General features: G+C 38.4%; 1 protein-coding gene and 1 long non-coding RNA gene across 5 annotated transcripts in view; one reads left to right on the forward strand and one right to left on the reverse strand.

Annotated features, from left to right (window-relative positions):
- LOC138442319 (uncharacterized) overlaps positions 1 to 21,102 on the forward strand; it is a 123,665-nt gene that overhangs the window by 35,417 nt on the left and 67,146 nt on the right. For 2 of the 4 annotated variants that reach the window (XR_011257641.1, XR_011257642.1), the window contains one exon: positions 4,034 to 4,860. The exons of the other annotated variants lie outside the window; for them this stretch is intronic. This is a non-coding gene — a long non-coding RNA (uncharacterized lncRNA). Of the gene's footprint in view, positions 1 to 4,033; positions 4,861 to 21,102 lie in introns of those variants that run through there. 4 annotated transcript variants of the gene reach the window in all.
- ENPEP (glutamyl aminopeptidase) overlaps positions 1 to 21,102 on the reverse strand; it is an 80,703-nt gene that overhangs the window by 3,991 nt on the left and 55,610 nt on the right. Inside the window, exons 12-18 of the mRNA XM_069593524.1 lie at positions 20,170 to 20,303; positions 19,987 to 20,042; positions 11,312 to 11,462; positions 10,228 to 10,301; positions 10,015 to 10,119; positions 9,757 to 9,927; positions 6,579 to 6,719 (exon numbers count right to left, since the gene is read on the reverse strand). Of these exons, the coding sequence (XP_069449625.1) occupies positions 6,579 to 6,719; positions 9,757 to 9,927; positions 10,015 to 10,119; positions 10,228 to 10,301; positions 11,312 to 11,462; positions 19,987 to 20,042; positions 20,170 to 20,303 (832 nt within the window). The remainder of the gene's footprint in view (positions 1 to 6,578; positions 6,720 to 9,756; positions 9,928 to 10,014; positions 10,120 to 10,227; positions 10,302 to 11,311; positions 11,463 to 19,986; positions 20,043 to 20,169; positions 20,304 to 21,102) is intronic.

Consider the following 21,102-nt stretch of genomic DNA (forward strand, 5'->3'; position numbering starts at 1 on the left):
TTTCTCCACTCTACTCCAGCCACCAATTTGCATCATCATACTTTGTGATCATCCATAAGTACTCTACCTCTAAAATCATTAATTTATGTATGCCCCATGACATAATTTACCCTCATTCTTTGACTTTATCTGGATTTCTGGTCCACTGAGCATCTCTATCCCTACTTTCTTCAGGATCATCAGCTTTTCCTTTGCTTTCACTTTTTTCCTAAAATAGTTTAAATTCCATGATATACCATTTTCAATAACATTTTCGCCTAAGCCCTAAGCTTCCTTATAGTTCAGTAATGTGTGTATATGTATGTACGTATACACACACTCACACACATACCTGAACTCACTGTTGCGAAAATTTTATCTTTTCTAGAAATCTAGACATTTTATTTTTGTCACCTCACTTGCCTCCCATTATTAATCTCAGTCAGTTCAGTGGATCAGTTGTGTCCAACTCTTTGTGACCCCATGGACTGCAGCACACCAGGATTCCCTGTCCATCACCAACTCCTGGAGCTTGCTCAAACTCATGTCTATTGAGTTGGTGATGCCACCCAACCATCTCATTCTCGGTTATCCCCTTTTCCTCCTGCCTTCACTCTTTCCCAGCATCAGGATCTTTTCCAGTGAGTCAGTTCTTCACATCAGGTGGCCAAAGTATTGGAGTTTCAGCTTCAACATCAGTTTTTCCAATGAATATTCAGGACTGATTTCCTTTAGGATTGACTGGTTTGATCTCCTTGAAATCCAAGGGACTCTCAAGAGTCTTCACCAATGCCACAGTTCAAAAGCATCAATTCTTCACCACTCAGCTTTCTTTACGGTCCAACTCTCACATCCATACATGACCACTGGAAAAACCATAGCTTTGACTAGACAGACCTTTGTCAGCAAAACAATGTCTCTGCTTTTTAATATGCTGTCTAGGTTGGTCATAGCTTTTCTTCCAAGGAGCAAGCGTCTTTTAATTTCATGGCTGCAGTTACCATCTGCAGTGATTTTGGAACCCAAGAAAATAAGGTCTCTTACTGTTTCCATTGTTTCCCCATCTATTTGCCATGAAGTGATGGGACTGGATGCCATGATCTTAGTTTTTTAAATGTTGAGCTTTAAGCCAGGATTTTCACTCTCCTCTTTCACTTTCATCAAGAGGCTCTTTAGTTCCTCTTTGCTTTCTGCCATAAGTATGGTGTCATCTGCATATCTGAGGTTATTGATATTTCTCCTGGCAATCTTGATTTCAGCCTGTGCTTCATCCAGCCCAGCATTTCGCATGCATGATCCCAAGGACGGGGGAGCCTGGTGGGCTACCGTCTATGGGGTCTCACAGAGTCGGACATGACTGAAGTGACTTAGCAGCAGTAGCAGCATTCTGCATATAAGTTGAATAAGCTGTCTAACTCCTAATCTACCTTTCTAACTTCTAATTCTAAAGGTTGTTCTTATCTTTTCATCTTTATCATTATATCCATAGTATAATCTACCACCATCTTTTATGAGGATTATTCCAGTAGCTCTATAATTGCTTTCCCCAAGTTTCCCATTTAGGCTTTACCACTAGAGCTTTCTTTTGAAAACAAAATTGATCATTTTTACTTTCTTAATTAAAACCCATTAGTGACTTATCATTGCTTTTATTTTTTTTGGGGGGGGTACTTTTTATTTATTTATATAAATTTATTTAATTGGAGGCTAATTACTTTTCAATATTGTATTGATTTTGCCATACATCAACATGAACCTGCCACAGGTGTACACGTGTTCCCCATCCTGAACCCGCCTCCCACCTCCCTCCCCATACCATCCCTCTGGGTCATCCCAGTGCACCAGCCCCAAGCATCCTGTATCATGCATCGAACCTGGACTGGCGATTCGTTTCATATATGATATTATACATGTTTCAATGCCATTCTCCCAAATCATCCCACCCTCGCCCTCTCCCACAGAGTCCAAAAGACCGTTCTATACATCCGTGTCTCCTTTGCTGTCTCACATACAGGGTTATCGTTACCATCTTTCTAAATTCCATATATATGCATTAGTATACTGTATTGGTGTTTTTCTTTCTGGCTTACTTCACTCTGTATAATCGGCTCCAGTTTCATCCACCTCATTAGAACTGATTCAAATGTATTCTTTTTAATGGCTGAGTAATACTCCATTGTGTATATGTACCACAGCTTTCTTATCCATTCATCTGCTGATGGACATGTAGGTTGCTACCATGTCCTGGCTATTATAAACAGTGCTGTGATGAACATTGGGGTACACAGTTCTGGTTTCCTTGGTGGGTATGCCCAGCAGTAGGATTGCTGAGTCATAAGGCAGTTCTATTTCCAGTTTTTTTAAGGAATCTCCACACTTTTCTCCATAGTGGCTGTACTAGTTTGCATTCCCGCCAACAGTGTCAGAGGGTTGCCTTTTCTCCACACCCTCTCCAGCATTTATTGCTTGTAGACTTTTGGATAGCAGCCATTCTGACTGGTGTGAAATGGCACCTCATTGTGGTTTTGATTTGCATTTCTCTGATAATGAGTGAATGATGCTGAAGCTGAAGCTCCAGTACTTTGGCCACCTCATGTGAAGAGTTGACTCATTGGAAAAGACTCTGATGCTGGGAGGGATTGGGGGCAGGAGGAGAAGGGGACGACAGAAGATGAGATGGCTGGATGGCATCACTGACTCGATGGACGTGAGTCTGAGCGAACTCCGGGAGATGGTGATGGACAGGGAGGCCTGGCGTGCTGCGAATCATGGGGTCGCAAAGAGTCGGACACGACTGAGCGACTGAACTGAGCTGAACTGAACTGATAATGAGTGATGTTGAGCATCTTTTCATGTGTTTGTTAGCCATCTGTATGTCTTCTTTAGAGAAATGTCTGTTTAGTTCTTTGGCCCATTTTTTGATTGGGTCGTTTATTTTTCTGGAATTGAGCTGCAGGAGTTGCTTGTATGTTTTTGAGATTAGTCCTTTATCAGTTGCTTCATTTGCTATTATCCATTTTGAGTTTATTTTTGTGTATGGTGTTAGAAAGTGTTCTGGTTTCATTCTTTTACACATGGTTGACCAGTTTTCCCAGCACCACTTGTTAAAGAGATTGTCTTTTCTCCATTGTATATTCTTGCCTCCTTTGTCAAAGATAAGGTGTCCATAGGTGTATGGATTTATCTCTGGGCTTTCTACTTTGTTCCATTGATCTATATTTCTGTCTTTGTGCCATTACCATACTATCTTGATGACTGTGGCTTTGTAGTAGAGCCTGAAGTCAGGCAGGTTGATTCCTCCAGTTCCATTCCTCTTTCTCAAGATTGCTTTGGCTATTCGAGGTTTTTTGTATTTCCATACAAATTGTGAAGTTATTTGTTCTAGCTCTAAAATCCCATGGATGGAGGAGCCTGGTGGGCCACAGTCCATGGGGTTGCTAAGAGTCAGACATGACTGAAGTGACTTAGAAGAAGCAGCAGCAGCAGCAGCTTAATAGGGATTGCATTGAATCTATAGATTGCTTTGAGTAGTATACTCATTTTCACTATATTGATTCTTCCGATCCATGAACATGGTATATTTCTCCATCTATTAGTGTCCTCTTTGGTTTCTTTCACCAGTGTTTTATAGTTTTCTATATATAGGTCTTTAGTTTCTTTTGGTAGATATATTCCTAAGTATTTTATTCTTTTCATTGCAATGGTGAATGGAATTGTTTCCTTAATTTCTCTTTCTATTTTCTCATTGTTAGTGTATAGGTCATTGCTTTTAGAAAAAAAGCCCAATCTTTATGTGATCCCCAAAAGCTTAGCCCTTAGCTTTCTTCTTTTCAGCCAGGAATGCTCACCTCCTGTTCATCTAATTTACTCCTGCCCTTCTTTCAGAATTCAGCTCAGTCATCGCTCCCTTTGGGAATCCCTTAACCTCCAACTTCTCCTGACTTGGTCAATTTCCCCATTATGCTCTTTCAGTGTACCTAGAAACTTTTCTATCTGCAGTTATTACAGTTTTAATTATACATGTATTTATTTGATTCTTTGCTTACTGTTACAGGCTTCTCTGATGGCTCAGATGCTAAAGGATATGCCTGCAGTGCAGGAGACCTGGGTTTGATCCCTGGGTTGAGAAGATCCTTTGGAGAAGGAAATGGCTACCTGCTTCAGTATTCTTGCCTGGAGAATGCCATGGACAGAGGAACCTGGTGGGCTACAGTCCATGGGGTCACAAAGAGTTGAACACGACTGAATGACTAACACTTGCACTTTACTTAATATTGCTCTTCATCATTAGACTCTAAACTCCATGAAAACAGAGAAGCAGATCTTTTTCTCCTGTACACTATTATAACTTTAGTGCCAAGCACGGAGCCTACCACATAGTATATGCTCCATAATACTTATTCAATGAAAGAATTATTTAAAATGAGATACCAGTTTTCATGTACTCAATTAATAAGAATATTTTAAAATGATAGCACTGAGTATTGGCAAGGGTTGGAAAATAGGCAAAGTTAATAGTAAAGTTTGTTCTGGGAGACAGTTTTGCAATATTCATCAGAAACTCTAAGAATGAATGCATCCTTTAACTCAGCAGTATTGCTTCTAGTATTATTGGTATCCTAAGGAAATTGTCAAGGACATTCAAAGAGAACAAATAAGTTCAGTTTCAAAGATGTTCATTAGTACATTAATTCTACAGTAGAAAATTTCAAACAATTTTATTATCCAACAGATGGAGATTAGCTAGATAAGATGTATTTACATGTTGAAATATGACTGAGAATTTACATAGGTAGTTGCAGTTTTTATTCAATCTATTCATTGCTAGTTTCTAAATATATTCTTTAATTTTTAGTCACAAAGAATAAAACAGAAAAGAAATGTTATAGAAATTATAGAAAATCACTGGAAAACTGTTAGCTGTAATAGACTTTCTTCATATCTATAAAATACCATTACAGGAACTTAGTGTGATTTCCTTTTTTAAAATTTCAATTTTCTTATCATAAAATAGGTGTATATTATTTTGCACAAAATACAGAGAAGCAAAAATAAGGATATAGAAATCACCCATACATACCACCTAAAAAAAAAATCCCTATTGTCACATAGCTGTTTTCCCTTGAGTCATTTTTCCATGGATGTTTGTTTATTTATAGAAATGGAATGATATTAAACATGTTTTTATAATCTGTTTTTTACATTATCCTATATTATAGATATCTTTTTATGTCTTTAAGTAGGCTTCTTTGATATTATTTTTAATTCTCAGTCATATTTCAACATTTAATATAAGTATGTTTATTCCAAGAAACAAATACCATATTGAATGTACCATTTAAGGGGAAATATGCTATATATTTATCATATTAATTATTTTAAAAACTAAAATAAGGATTTAATCATATCTTAAATATTTTGAAAAATAATTATATAAAAATAATCTCTGACTTAATATTTGTTTAGTGGAATAAATAAAAGCAAATAATTTCTGAAGTGTTTTTGGAACTTTGTGGTTAAGTCTCAAACTGGAAAGGACATTAGTGGTTGGTCATCAGCTGTCATAAAAATCATAAAGCAAAAGCTTTATAAAAAAGTAAATTATTTAAGATGACTATAAATTATTTAGAAATAGAGGTAGTAAAACCACTCATTCTGAAGTCTGGAAAATGTTTAAGAGTTTGAAAATATTTGACTGAAGCTTGGCTCATTTCTGTTTAATTTGTCTTATCCAGTTTTAATGGGGAAATTATACTTTTTCAAATTAACCATAATTAATATTGGGCTTTTTTGTTTGTGTCTGACATATGGTTATTATATGATTTTATGTTTTAGGCTACTTGAAATAATATCACATGAGAATTAGATTATCAGACTATGAAGAAATATTAAAAGCCTTGGGAGAGGGTTTAGAACTAGCATTGGAAATAGTCATTAATTTATTTGTCCTGAAAAAATTAAACTTCAGGTCTAATAGATTTAAGGTCAACTGTTTTTGACTTTTATAATAATACAAACCTGTTTTTTTCTACTTCTTAATTTTTTAAGAGCTATAACAATGAACTAACTTTTAAAATGAAATATGCATTATTTGAAATAAATCACATATGTGTGCTTAGTTCCTCGGTCATGTCCAACTCTTTGCGAGCCCATGGACTATAGCCCACCAGGCTCCTCTGTCCATGAGATTCTCCAGGCAAGAACACTGGAGTGGGTTGCCATTCCATTCTCCAGAGGACCTTCTCTACCCAGGGATCAAACCTGGGTCTCCCGCATTTCAGGCAGATTCTTTACTGTATGAGCTACAGAGAAATTCCTTTAGGGGCTTTTCTGATGACTCAGATGCAATTTAGGCATGTTTGAAGATTTTAGAAATCTATTGATCAGTTGGAAACACTACTTTCCAGGAAACGAATTATGCTTAAACTAGCATATTGCTTTCCTAGAGGGAAAATACCATGATCCTTTACTTCTGATAATATGGCACTTCAGATATTGTATAGATGTCAGAGAAAGCACAAAAAAGAGAAAAAAAAACAAACAAACTTGTAGATGGTATCAGACAAAGAGAACAACAAATCATTATCTGATCACCTCACCTGTTGACTAGATATTCCCAGTTGAGTTGTATCCAATTCCAGGCCATGGTCTTCCCATAGCTGTTATATGAGATGTATTGAATGACTGTAAACACATCCTGTGTTTTAATAAGGTTTGAGTCCTTGAGTAAATCCAAATACCTAAAAGAAGTCAAATGGAAAAGCAATTCAAAATGAACCTTCAGTGTTCACCCTTAGCTAAATTCCAGTAGAACTTAGCTTTCATTCCAGTAATTTAATTATTGAGTCATCAACTGAAACAATTAAATAAGAAAAATAATAAAACACAATTTAATATTTTCTAAAATACTTAACTGTTCTTTAATTTTGAGGACTAGAGAAGTGTAAAGTGTATGAAAATTTCAGTTATTTTGGAAGTACTATAACAGTTAAAACCCACAATTTTAACTATTAATTTAAAAAATTAATTGTATTTATTTAATAGAAGCACTCCATCCATTTGCCTATTATTCCATGAAACTAAAAAAGGAACTAATAAATTACTGGTATTCTTTCTTTTTCATAATTTTATAAAATTATAAAATTTTGGCTGTGCTGAGTCTTCGTTGCTGCACAGGTTTTTCTCTAGTTGCAGAGAGCAGGGGCTACTCTCTAGTTGTGGTGCATGGGCTTCTCACTGTGATGGCCTCTCTCGTTGTGGGGCATGGGCTCTAGGGCATGTGGGCTTCGGTAGTTGTGTGTGGCTCAGTAATTGTGCCTCCAGGACACTAGAGCACAGGCTCAGTAGTTGTGGTACATGAGCTTAGCTGCTCTGCAGCTTGTGAGGTCTTCCTGGATCAGGGATCAAATCCACATCTCCTGCACTGGCAGGCAGATTCTTCACCCATGCGCCACCAGGGAGGTCCTTATGTTCTTATTTTATATGGGACTACAGTTAAGTCTTAATTGATGCTTTTGAACTGTGGTGTTGGAGAAGACTCTTGAGAGTCCCTTGGACTGCAAGGAGATCCAACCAGTCCATCCTAAAGGAAATGAGTCCTGAATATTCATTGGAAGGACTGATGTTGAAGCTGAAACTCCAATACTTTGACCACCTGATGCAAAGAACTGACTCATTTGAAAAAACCCTGATGCTGGGAAAGATTGAGGTGGGAGGAGAAGGGGATGACAAAGGATGAGATGGCTGGATGGCATCACCGACTCAATGGACATGAGTTTACTAAGTAAACTCTGGGAGTTGGTGATGGACAGGGAGTCCTGGCGTGCTTCAGTCCATGGGGTTGCAAAGAGTCAGACATGACTGAGCGACTGAACTGAAGATTGTGAAAAAAAAAAAAAAAAACCTTTCTAATATAATCTGTATGGTTAGATTAGTTGGCTATAATTAGAGTATAAAGCAAATAAGTCCAAGATAAATTAAGTGACCAAATAGATTTTTATTCACTTTATTCCATGGCTGTACCCAGAGGGAATATCTGAGCATGCTCTAATAAACTTCTGCACTGGAGTGGGGCACTCCTGAATTTTGTACAATTTATCTTTTATCCTCTAGTTCGTAAGAATCTTAGTACGGCATCTAAGTGGAGCTTCCCAGGTGGAACGGTGGTAAAGAATCTGCCTGCCCGTGCAGGAGATCCAAGAGACGTGGTTTGATCCTTGGGTCAGGAAGATCCCCTGGAGTAGGAAATGGCAACCCACCCCAGTATTCTTGCCTGGAAAATTCTGTGGACAGAGGAGCCTGGTGGGCTACAGTCTATGGGGTTGAAAAGAATTGGGCATAACTGAACACGCACACAAGGCATCTAAGTACTTGTTAATTTGCTCATCATATACAACAATTAGCATAATGACAACCAAGTAATGAATCAATATGATGTTTTGTGGAATGTCAAGATGATCAAGTTCTGGATCGATAGACTATCTTAGGCCAGAGAGAAGGAGACTTCACATATAGCCCTGAGGTGAGATAGTGAAAGTATATTGTTGACCCTGCTAAGTAAAAGCAAACTGTTTCTGGTAGCTCTTAAAAATTCATTATTGCACTATAATTTACTATTTATATTCTGCCTCTCCCATGAACCTATAAGTTTCTCAAGGATAGATGTTATTCTTTTTCATTTTTATTCCCACAATCTACATACCTATACAAAGAAAGGATATCTTAAGTGTTGGTTAAATGAATGAAGCAAATAACTCAGAATCTATATAAGCAAAAAATGAATAAGGCAGAAACTAGTTAATTTGGGACATAGGTGTGAAGTGGGAGAACATTCATAGATGGGCTTCAAGTGGTCTTTGTATCTTTTGACAGTCAAAGTGAAGTTGCTTAATCGTGTCCAACTCTTTGCGACCCCATGGACTGTAGCCCACCAGGCTCCTCTGTCCATGGGATTTTCCAGGCAAGAATACTAGAGTGGGTTGCCATTTCCTTCCCCAGGGGATCTTCCCAACCCAGGGATTGAACCCAGGTCTCCCGCATTGCAGGCAGATGCTTTAACCTCTGAGCCACCAGGGAAGGCTGTATCTTTTGAGTATAATGTAAATAACTATTTGTGTGTGCATGCCTGTTGTGGTGGACATCCTCTGCTGACAGAGACCAGTTTCGTTCTGGGTTTGGATCAAGGTATCCTTGATTCTAGAGAAGGCAAATTGCTACCCCGTCCTCAGAGTAGCATGATTGGTCCAAGTCAGTCAAAGGAACTCAAGTTCATTGTAGTCAGCAAGTGATCAAGTGGTAGATCCAGAGAGTCACCCAGAATGATCAAGGGTGACCTAGTGCTGGATTATGAGAGGAAGTGGAGATAACTGACCTCTTATCGTAAAAGACAGAGTCTTGTGAGGAGGAGCTCTTTTGCTCCTGTCTTTCTTCCATTGAACGTATTTATGTAAAGACAAAATATCTGGGGCTCTGGAAGTCGTAAAACATCCAACATGTTGAAGATGGCAGAAAAGAAAGAGAAAGAGCCTAGGTCTTGGATAAAATGTTGAATCACTGTACATGACTGGAACTTATCTACCTCTAGAATTTTTTATATGAGATAATGTGTCTTTATTTTTTAAGCCACTCTTACATGGATATTTTGTTTCTTGCCAGGAAAATAATTTTTTAATAGACTTTCTTGGAAATGTATCTTCCATTAATTAGCATTTTAAAGAGACTGTGACATGTAAACTATCGAGTACCTTTCATGTAATTTTTTAAAAAGTTCCAACTTACCTTGACAAAAGAGTAACATTCTTCACTGATGCTAATCCATACAGTAGCTTTTCTTTTTCTTGAGCTAATGAAGTTTTCTGGTATTGCTCGAGAGTGTAATTCCATGAAGTCTCATTGCCAGAGTTCTGCATACCATACCGATATACCAGAAGCCTGAGATTTACAGGAAGACTAGAAGAAGAAACAGTGTTTCAGAGATTTTAATTCCTTATTTCTCAGTTTAAAGTCTTCTAGATATGAAAACATGGGAACAGTCACCTTACAGTCCCAGTTAGCCACTGCTGAAATAACTGGGAAGCATTGTTCAAGGCATCGCTGTCTCCCGTCTTGCACGCCAGTCCTAATACAGAGGCACGGAGTAATCTAAGAAAACACACACACACAGAGCTGGGGCCTTGAGAACTTTTCAACATATCTTAACACATACAAATATTAAACAAATATTAATTTTTAAAAAGGTAAAAAAATAACTTTGTGAGGTGGTCTCCAACATCATTCCATCCCAGAATATCTGCAATGGGCTTCACTTGATCTCGGAAGTATTTCTGAAATAAAAGCATCATGTGCAGTGAGTAATAATTTACTATTTAGCAACAGTCTCCCATTTATTATTATCTACAGTTCCCAGTGGTAATCTTTTCCCCTACTAGTTCAGAGAACTTTGGGCCTGTACTTAGGAAAGGTATATATTCCAGTTTTTATCACATAGCAGTTTTACTTCAGTTCTGAACATAAGAACATTCTGGATCACTCTCTAATGTTTTATAGAACTTTGGGTCATCCCCTTTTAACCTCCACTTCTTAGCTGACATTTTAATAAATAGAATAACACCGGATAGACTTACCATATTAAAGATTGCTCAAGTATTAATGAAATAGTAACTAATATTTGCATATTGCCTTAAGATCTACAAAGGATATTTATATTATATGATTCTTACTATCCCATTACCATGGGAAGTCAAGTACTAACTTCCTATTGTACAAAGAAAATAAATATGAAATCATTTGTCCAATTTCTTTCATAAAGAAAATGGAAGAGCTAGAAATTGGAATCCAGAATTTGTTTAAAATTACAAGTGTTCTTGTAATCAGAAAGTGCTACAGAAATCACAAAGCCAAGAAAAGTAATCTGAATGACTGTCATAATAAAATCTCAATGTGGAAATAACAGCAGTAATAATAAGGAAAATGATGTTATATTTTGATAAGAATAAATTCATTTTAACACAGATAAATCCATTAAAATAGGATCTAGTTTGTATCTATGGTTTAAATCATTATTTGTTTTAAATAAAATATTAACTATTGTATTTCTTCTAACACTAAACTACACCTTTAAGTGGTATACTGAATCAGAAATACTGATACACTTCAAACTGAAAGAAAATAGCATCTCTTTGATTTGATTAGTTAAGTCATTGTAATTTCCTTTATATTACTTGGCAGTCAAGATATGCTTTTGTGTTTCCCAGGAGCTCCTTCTCTCAGAAGTCTTCCTATTCTACCACTGGGATTAAACATCTACTTTCATGAGATATAGCATTAGCATTACCTCAATCACAGGGTATAGCTCTTTATCATCTTCAAACATGCTAATAATATAGGTTACAGCTGAAATGACTCTTTGCCATGGTAAATATTCCTTTTCTTCTTTGAGATACTTGGTCAAGTTCAGAGCCTCCTTATAAGTTAGAAGCTGAGCTCTAAGAAAGAAAAAAAAAATCCCACAGTAAATTAAAACCAATAGATTGGTTTCCTTTGACTGAAAGTACTAACATGGGCATCATAGACATCAATGTTAATGAGAATTCTTCAATTAAACAATTAAGAAAATGCATTACTATAAAGGTCCAATCAAAGAGGTTTGTTCACAATGATGTATTAGTATTTTCATATGTTCAACAATAAAGGGGAGACAAAACATTAAGGTATGCATTGAAAATTTTCTGTGGCAGAATTTTAGATAAAACAAAAGCCATTTAAAGAAACGAATCGCCAGTCTAGGTCCGATATAGGATACAGGATGCTTGGGGCTGGGTGCACTGGGATGACCCAGAGAGATGATATGGGGAGAGAGGTGGGAGGGGGGTTCAGGATTGGGAACTCATGTATACCCGTGGCAGATTCATGTACAGTACTTGTGAATCATCAATGCTTAAAACATTTCAATTGAGCTTATATTCCTCACAAAACATCTTTTTAATGGCACCCCACTCCAGTACTCTTGCCTGGAAAATCCCATGGACGGAGGAGCCTGGTAGGCTGTGGTCCATGGGGTCACTAAGAGTCAGACATGACTGAGCAACTTCACTTTGACTTTTCACTTTCATGCATTGGAGAAGGAAATGGCAACCCACTCGTGTTCTTGCCTGGAGAATCTCAGGGACGGGGGAGCCTGGTGGGTTGCCATCTATGGGGTCGCACAGAATCGGACATGACTGAAGTGCCTTAGCAGCTTAGCAGCAGTAATATTTATAAATAAAAATGGATTTTGTTCCTCAAAACAATGTGAAATTACTATTGACACTTTAAAGAGTCTGACTTATTCCTCCTTAGAAAAGATTTTGGAAGCTTTTGAAATAATACTCTCAGAAATCTGTTATGCCTCAAATTTTAGCCTAGGTTTTGTAAAGACTCTTAGGTGGGAATCCTGTCTTTCCAAACTACATTTTGAAAGTTTAGGTTAAATAATAAACTTTAAATTACTGAGTAAGTCATACTGGTACATTGAGTGCTATTATGTTTGAGATCATTTTTTATGAATGTGATAATGTAATCATACTTTGATTTCTCCCCTGAATTGATAAGAAGATAAAATGGTATTGGAGATCTAGGTAAGAATAAATACTTTTGGCATCATATGATTTATACTAATGTGATATGATATAGAGTTTGTTTTCAGTTCAAAGAGCTGATTTCTCCTATTTTCTCAGATCTTGATCTTATTTGTTGTTCAGTCGCTCAATTGTGTCCAACTCTTTGTGACCCCGTGGACTGCAGCACACTAGGCTTCCCTGTCCTTTACCATCTCCTGGAGCTTGTTCAAACTCATGTCCGTTGAGTCCATCCAACCGTCTAATCCTCTGTCATCCCCTTTTCTTCCTGCCCTAAATCCTTCCCAGAATCAGGGTCTTTTTCAGTGGGTCAGCTCTTCACATCAGGTGGCCAGAATACTGGAGCTTCAGTTTCATCAGTCCTTCCAATGAATATTCAGGGTTGATTTCCTATAGGATTTACTGGTTTGATTTCCTTGCTGTCCAAGGGACTCTCAAGAGTCTTCTCCAGCACCACAGTTTAAAAGCATCAATTCTTCTGGCTCAGCTTTCTTTATGGTGCTCAACCTTCTTTATGATCTTTTTAAAAGGATTTATATTTTGGAACATTCAACCTGTCTTAACAAAAGTATAACTAATATTGAGAAATGGAGTACTTTATTGAGAATGTTTGTTGAGTAGAAAGTGATTGTAGAATTTTATGTTGCAATTTGAAACAAGAATTTTCTAATTTTAATAATTCTCTAGTTTTCTGGGTGGATAGAGCAACAGCTTTGACCCGTCAGTATTTTCTTAGAATAACTATGAATAGCTGTTGCTCTGAGGATCAAATGGGTGAAGGCTAATGAAAGTTTATGAAGAATAATAGGTAATTCAGAAACTTAGTGGGCTGCAGATTTATAGCAGGTGAAGTTTAGAGGCCCATTTTATAAATATATATAAATACTATATATAATATACATTATATATATTTTATAAATATATATAAATATTATATATTTATCTTCCCTGGTGGCTCAGACGGTAAAAGCGTCTGCCTGCAATGTGGAAGACCTGGGTTCAATCCCTGGGTCGGGAAGATCCCCTGGAGAAGGAAATGGCAACCCACTCCAGTATTGTTGCCTGGAGCATCCCATGGACAGAGGAGCCTGATGGGTTACAGTCCATGGGGTCGCAAAGAGTCAGACACGACTGAGCGACTTCACTTTCACTATATATTTAATGTTGAAAAATTGATATCCTATCCTAGTGCCTTGCTTTTCAACATGTTTGATAGCTATGCAATCATTGCACTGGTATCACTTGTTTTTTTAAGGCTGAGTCACTTGGTCAAAACACTGGACTGAGAATAAAATTTTTGTCAGTTATTATAGAGATAATATTTTGAGAATTAAGTTGATGCCCTTTTCATTTCCCACACATCATGCGATTCTGTGGTATTCGATACTTCCAAGGAAGAGTGGTATCATTTAGGTTCATGATTCTCAAGTTTGAGCATGTATCAGCAACACCTGGAAGGTTTTTTTTAACACGTGGGCCCCATCTCTAGAATTTCTGACTCAGTAGGTCTGGTGTAGGGCCTAAGAATTCTCATTTCTCACAAGTTCCCAGCAATGCTGATACTACTGGGACCATGTGTGAAGAATCAGTTTTTAGAACAAAGACATCTACAGTGCCCTTCCCTCCCAGGTCCCCTTACAGTGCTGTTTTGGTTCATAGCTGCACTTTTTCTTCAGAGAATAGCCCTTGACCAAATATACCCATCTTGCTTAAAAGGTTATGCAACCCCTACCCCTGGTCATTGATTGTCTGACGCAGGAATGCAGCAGGCCAGCCTGCTCCCCTCAAGCTGGGTCACTGTGTAGTACAACTCACGGATGGCTTCCTACTGGAATCTGGCAAAGCTAAACTCCAGCTAAGATGACGTCGTCGCTGCTCAGCTTTTCCCCTGCCCCACCCTGCTTCTCACACTCCCTACTTCATAAGCGTCTTCTCTCAATAAACGACGTGTTCCTGAACCTCCATTTCAGACTCTGCTTTGAGGGAACTCAAGACAGCATTTTTACTGACATTGAGCCTCCAACCCTATTTATTAAATCCATAGACCAACAGCAGTTATGAAAGCCAGATTTGGTTGAGAATTTTCCTTATTCAGAAATCTTCCATTTATAGTAAGAGTCCAGCCTGAGGAACTTTGATCCTAGAATTGGCCTACAATCTATATTGTAGAGAGGAGAGAGGCTATAACTTAAAGAAAGTTCCCACAAAATGCTATGAAGAAGAAAACAAAAAGGTCTTTTGAGGAAATTCTTGCTCTCCTATCTTGGGCTGAGGTACTCAGAAGTTTGGGGAATCTTGGAACAGAAGGTTTGGTTTTGCTTTCCTGGGTATGACCTGGAAAGACTGCACAGTCCTCCAAGAAGGTCAAGTTCAGCACAATGTCTCATCAAACAGTGGCTTTTGAATGGGACAGGACAAATGGCCGAGAGAGGTGATTAGGTAGAGGGATTTGACATTATGGTCTCAAGTTCTTCAGCAGAGCCTTCAGGTGGTGTGGAGACTTTGGAAAACTTCCCATGTGTTTGTTCTCTTGACATTAACTTTCTAATTAAGTTCAGATTTCTGGCTTAAAACAGTCTCCTTGCAATCAACTAGATCCCTTTTGGAGTCTCTCCAGCAACGCACTTCTCCCTTTTTTAAAAGGGAGTCCTCAATAGGGTGGGAAAAGTTACTTATCTAGTTCTGTGCTGTGGTCTGGTCAGCTCTGTAAGCACCTATAAAAAGGTAACCTGGTGCACCTAGAGGTCTGTAACCTTGGCATGGCTCATGCTCACTTTGTGGTCTTTATTTGCTAACCTTCCCCTCACCTTGGACATGGTTGGAGCCTCAGTACCTTGAAGTCTGGTGAAAGTCTGCTTACATCATTAGTTTAGGTGGCCCTTGAAGCCGCCTTCTCTGCCATCCTTTCCTCAGCCAGAAACTCCTGCCCCCTTCTGTGTGCTTGCCAGCCAGCACTCTCTGCTTTCACTGGTGCTATTCCTGGCCCCTCTCCTGGCTTTGGCACACAGTAGGCTGCAAAGTGCCAAATAAGCTATTGAAAAGATAAAGCTCTACTGCAACAGGTAGGCAAAAAAAGTATTCTGTCTCAGTTTTGGCAAGGCCCCCAAACCAAGCCCCTTGGCCTATACTCGAAAGTAAGATGTGGGCCGATCCAATCGGGATTGACATGGTCAGGAGGGTCAGCTTTCTGTGACCCTCAGCTGACAGCCCACTACAGCCTGTGAAAGAGATTGGAATGCCTAACAGGGAGAGAGAGGCCTTCTAGAAGAGGGCTTTTGGAGAAGGAAGTGCCTACCCACTCCAGTATTCTTGCCTGGAGAATTCCATGGACAGAGGAGCCTGGCAGGATCCAGTCCATGGAGTCGCAAAAAGTCAGGCACGACTGAGCGACTAACACACAGTTTTGGAGGATTCCATTAGTGTACTGAATATTCTGTCCCTCCCGGAGGACAGAGTGCAGGATGCTTTCCTCCTCACACCCAGCCTAGAAAAGAGGTTTTAATGCAACCACTTGAAGAGTTTTATCTGTGTATCCTGGAACTCGTGTGGACACAGTGGCGTGGTATCTGATCCCCAAGAAATCTAAAGGATGAGAGACTGTAGTTGACTACTGCTTTAACATCCGAGTGAAGAGATGGGACTGTATGAGGTGGCCATCTCTCCAGACTTTGTCAGGGGAAAGGATATATGAAAACTTGCTATAGACTAGATGTGGTTTGGAAGTTTTCTCACCTCAGGGAACTGCGGAAGAAAGACCGTTGGCCATGGAATGGGCCATACGATAGCACATACACTATGCAAGCACCATACAAGGGAAAGCATCAGTGCCAAACATGTCCAGAGTTCAGAGAGGACCAGAAGTAGACAGCATGTCAGGATCTTCCCTCCTCTGCCTGTGCTCCTCGCAGTGGAGAATCAGAGGCAACATGGTGAGAAGCAGGAGCTCCGTGTAGCAAAACGGAGAGGAGATCAGGCACCTTGTTCTCATTGCAGGTGGCTGGCCTGAAACTAGCCTGAGTAGGGGGCTGGGGGAAACTTTAAATGAACTTAAAAACTTTGAGGGTATAACTAGGCAGGGCATATGGTTGAGCTGAGCCTGTCGTGGGGACTCAGAGTGACTGGGTGAATTCTTACTCCTTGTCTTCAGCAAATGTGCCCAGCTGGAGAGCAGTAAGACTCCTGGCTCCTCACATTTGGGGGCAGGGAAATCAAGAATATATTTATTTTTAGATCTGTCATTTTACTGATGAAACATAATAGTTCATTTCTTTTTGAATATCAGAGTAGAACTGTGTAAATTCTAATCCTCCCTCATGCACTTATCTATCTACGCATTTCTATTTTTCTCTGAAGTTTGAGTGATTTGGGACAGACTCTAACTAATACAGGTGGGGGTCTGTTTCTGAGTCCGTTTTTCCTCATGTGTTGCAGACAGAAATTGGGTGATAACGCAATAGCTCAGGCAATGTTTCAGATGAGAGCTCAGGTATTTTCTGGATTGGTTGCTGTGTGATTCTACATGCTTTTTGACTTTCAAATTTGTTTCACTTTCTTCCTTTCTGAAGCTCTTCAAAATTTGATGGGGCTATGGTCAAGCAGCTGAACAAACGCAGGAAGATTGTTCAATTGTGTGAGTTATCCACTTTGTATCCCATTCCTCAGAGAAAGCTGTTCAAGAGGCTTTCACTTCTTAAAGCAAAAGAACTGTGTTATGATGAAAATTAAACTGTAAAGATATTATAATATCTTTATAATCTTTACAGATAAGATGCTAAGCTTTGGAAAAGATCATAATGCATTCACAGGAGAGTTTTCCTGAAAAAAAAATCTAATAGTCCTATTATATTTAAAAAAGGCTTTTTTTTTTCTTTTTTCTTTTTGGCCACACCATGCAGCTTTCAATTTCTTAATTCCTGGACCAGGGATTGAACCCATGCCCTCAGCAGTGAAAGTGCAGGGTTATAACCACTGCACTGCCAGGGAATTCCCTAAAAGGTGGATCATTTTTTTTCACCATATTACCACTTAATTTTCCCAATCTAGATAGTGCCAGGAACAGAGTAGGTGCTCAATATATATTTATAAATGAGGGATTGATATACCATAACATAATAAAAATACTCTGTTACATAGCCAGGAGATTAAACTTGGAGGTTCACCAAAGAGAATCAAGTTCTAATACCTACAATAGAGTCTAGATTACAAATTTAGAAGAGCTTTTGGAAATGCTTCTTTTGTTTAGTCGCTCAATCGTGTCCAACTCTGTGTAATGCCGGGGAATGTAGTCTGCCAAGCTCCTCTGTCCATGAGATTTCTGAGGCAAGAAAACTGGAGTGGACTGTCATTGCCTTCTCCAGGGGATCTTCCTGACCCAGTGATCAAACCCATGTCTCCTGCATTGACAGGTGGATTCTTCACCACTGAGCTACCAAATGCTTCTTTGCTGCTGCTAAGCAATGGTGGGTGCCTTTTTTGGCCAAGCACTACGATCTATTGAGCACTTCCTAAAGACTGGACAATGGTTGGGGTCCTTTGTGTACATTCTCTCACTTATTCCACACAAGAGTGTTGTAAGTTCATATCCATTTTACTAGTAAGGAAACTAACTGAAGCAGAGACAAGTTAAGAAACTCTCTCAAGGTTACACAGAGCCAGGATTTTAACATGGTTTGAGAGCTTGTTTTTAATTCCCTATAAATTCCTCCCTTAAAAATATCACAAAGGGTTTCTAACTTGCAGTATCTAGGGATTTCATGTAAAATAGTTCTCCCATGCCTTTAGCGCTGTTATACTATCCTTCCAGCCATATATTCAGTTCCTATTTAATGAACATCTACCAGTGGCCAGGCACAGTTAGGAGCTGGGGATAAAATGAAGAGGAACATGATCCAGGTGCCTACCTTCATGAAACTTATAATTTGGTGGGTGAGATGGATAATTAATAAGCAATGACAATTGATATCACTGGAAACATAGGGGCCTATAAAAGGGACACCCAACTCAGACAAGGGGAACTGCTGCTGCTGCTGCTAAGTCGCTTCAGTCGTGTCTGACTCTGTGTGACCCCACAGATGGCAGCCCACCAAGCTCCCCCGTCCCTGGGATTCTCCAGGCAAGAACACTGGAGTGGGTTGCCATTTCCTTCTCCAATGCAGGAAAGTGAAAAGTGAAAGTGAAGTTGCTCAGTCGTTCCCGACTCTTAGTGACCCCATGGACTGCAGCCCACCAGGCTCCTCCGTCCATGGGATTTTCCAGGCAAGAGTACTGGAGTGGGGTGCCATTGCCTTCTCCAGGGGGACTAGCATCTCATTGTCAGTACATTGCTTGTGTCTAAAATGAGGCTACTACAAAGTCAGCAAAACAAGTTGGGTGTGTCCCTAGCTCCTACAGAAGTGCCAGAAATTCAAAAAATACTGGTCAAATTACTAGTGTTAGCCTAGCTGAAAAAAGAATCTCAAAGGTGCTATGATTACTACTCTTACATTACCCCAATCTATGTTGATTATTTTCTTTTTTCAAGGTGTGGGTTGTTTTTTTCTAAGTTAAACTACCTTTAGGCCATGAGAAAAAATTCAAATTTCTGAAATGACACTTTAATTCTATCAATCCTAGAGCACCATGTCTCATTCTTCTTACCCCAGTGACCTGAATAATATTTGAAAACTCTAGCCATAAAATCTGAACAGACTTTTGGACTCTGTGGGAGAGGGAGAGGGTGGGATGATTTGGGAGAATGGCATTGAAACATGCATACTAGCATATAAGAAACGAATCGCCAGTCTAGGTTCGATACAGGATACAAGAGGCTTGGGGCTGGTGCACTGGGATGACCCAGAGAGATGATATGGGGAGGGTGGTGGGAAGGGGGTTCAGGATTGGGAACTCATGTATACCTGTGGCGGATTCATGTCAATGTATGGCAAAACCAATACAGTATTGTAAAGTAAAAAAAAATAAAAAATAAAGAGCAAAATAAATAAAATTTTAAAAAAGAACTAAGGGGAAAAAAATCTTACAGTGGGTTTGGGCTCACAGAGATGAGTTCATGAAACACATTGTCTTTTTATTAAATCAAATTATAATGGTGCACTTTTGAGCATTTGTAAGTGTCACTCCTAATTAGCTGAAGAACTCAGATTAGTCAAACTTCACTTAAAGTCAATAGGGTAGGTGAGGTTTTTGTGTCTGTTAAGGGCTGATATCAGTATTTTGGCTATAAGGCTCATATTAGTTTTAAAGAAGAAAGCTACGTAAAATAATAATGTTGTAAATAGTGGTTCTGGATACTTTAAACTATAAATTAATACTTAAACTGTGTTGTAATTCATTTTAAAAGAAATTTATGACAAGATCCGTAGTATTTTAAATAATTGAATCTCATTCCGAAACCTACCGTGCCAAGGCAAAAGCATCATCAATAAAACTTGCACGATCAGCAGAAGAAAAGTCCTGGGAAGAGAAAGAAAGAAAGGTAGGAAACATGAATCTTAAAGCAAAATATATTGAAAAATTAATATCATTAAGATGCTGTTCTTAGAACAAAAGTAAAACAATTCACAACAATTTCTACTCTTACCGTGTGGTTGATGGAAAGATTGGTAGCTATCCATTCCCAAGTTGACACTTCATAATTTACACGATAAAAGCCAATATGATCAGGGTTTATTTTGAGAAAAGCATTTCCACTAAGAGTAGATCCCAAAGTGATTCCTGTGGTAGTAAATAAACACTAATGAGAAACATGTTTGCACATACTGTAAATACATAGAAATTAGACCCAGAGGGCAAAAAGAAAAGAAATGTTAGTTTGAGGAGTCAAGTTTGATTTGGATCCAAAGCCCCAAAGTCTAATTCTTATTATTCTTATTGCCTAATTTTAACATGTCATTGTAGTGTGTGAGATGAAAAAGAAATAATTACAGGGCACTTACCTATATTAAGTGCCCTGTAATTTGTGACTTATTATTATTTCTTACTTTCAGAAGCTTGTCATATGGGTGAAATAATTCTATGCTTATCAATCCCTCAATAAAAAAATTAAAAAAAAACAACGCAGTACTTAAAGACAGAGAAGTCCATGCCCTTTGGGGGTAATCCATATATTCTTAATCATGATGGATTAATTACACAAAGAATATTCACTGGGATAGCCTAGGAAGGATATAAAAATGTAAACATTTAAAAGAATACTATGTTTATTTAAAATCAATATCCTAATTGATGGATATGGTGATTGCTAAGCAGGATAATGATTTGAGGGTCAGTAACAATTTTCAAATGTGAAGAAGGCTTGCAATAGGACTAAAATCCAAATACAGCCTTTTTGATCTTGTAGTCCATTGCATACTCGTTCTCCCAATTTTATTTATTTTTGTAAAGCCTTCTACTTTCATATTTCAACTGATTATATCAATGTTTTTTCATCAGTGGATTTACCAAATTAACTTGATTTCTAAAGTAGTATTTAGAATTTACATAAGGCTCTAGGATATAGATTTTGGAAGCTCAA

This window comes from Ovis canadensis, chromosome 6 (assembly GCF_042477335.2).
Source record: "Ovis canadensis isolate MfBH-ARS-UI-01 breed Bighorn chromosome 6, ARS-UI_OviCan_v2, whole genome shotgun sequence".
NCBI lineage: Eukaryota > Metazoa > Chordata > Mammalia > Artiodactyla > Bovidae > Ovis > Ovis canadensis.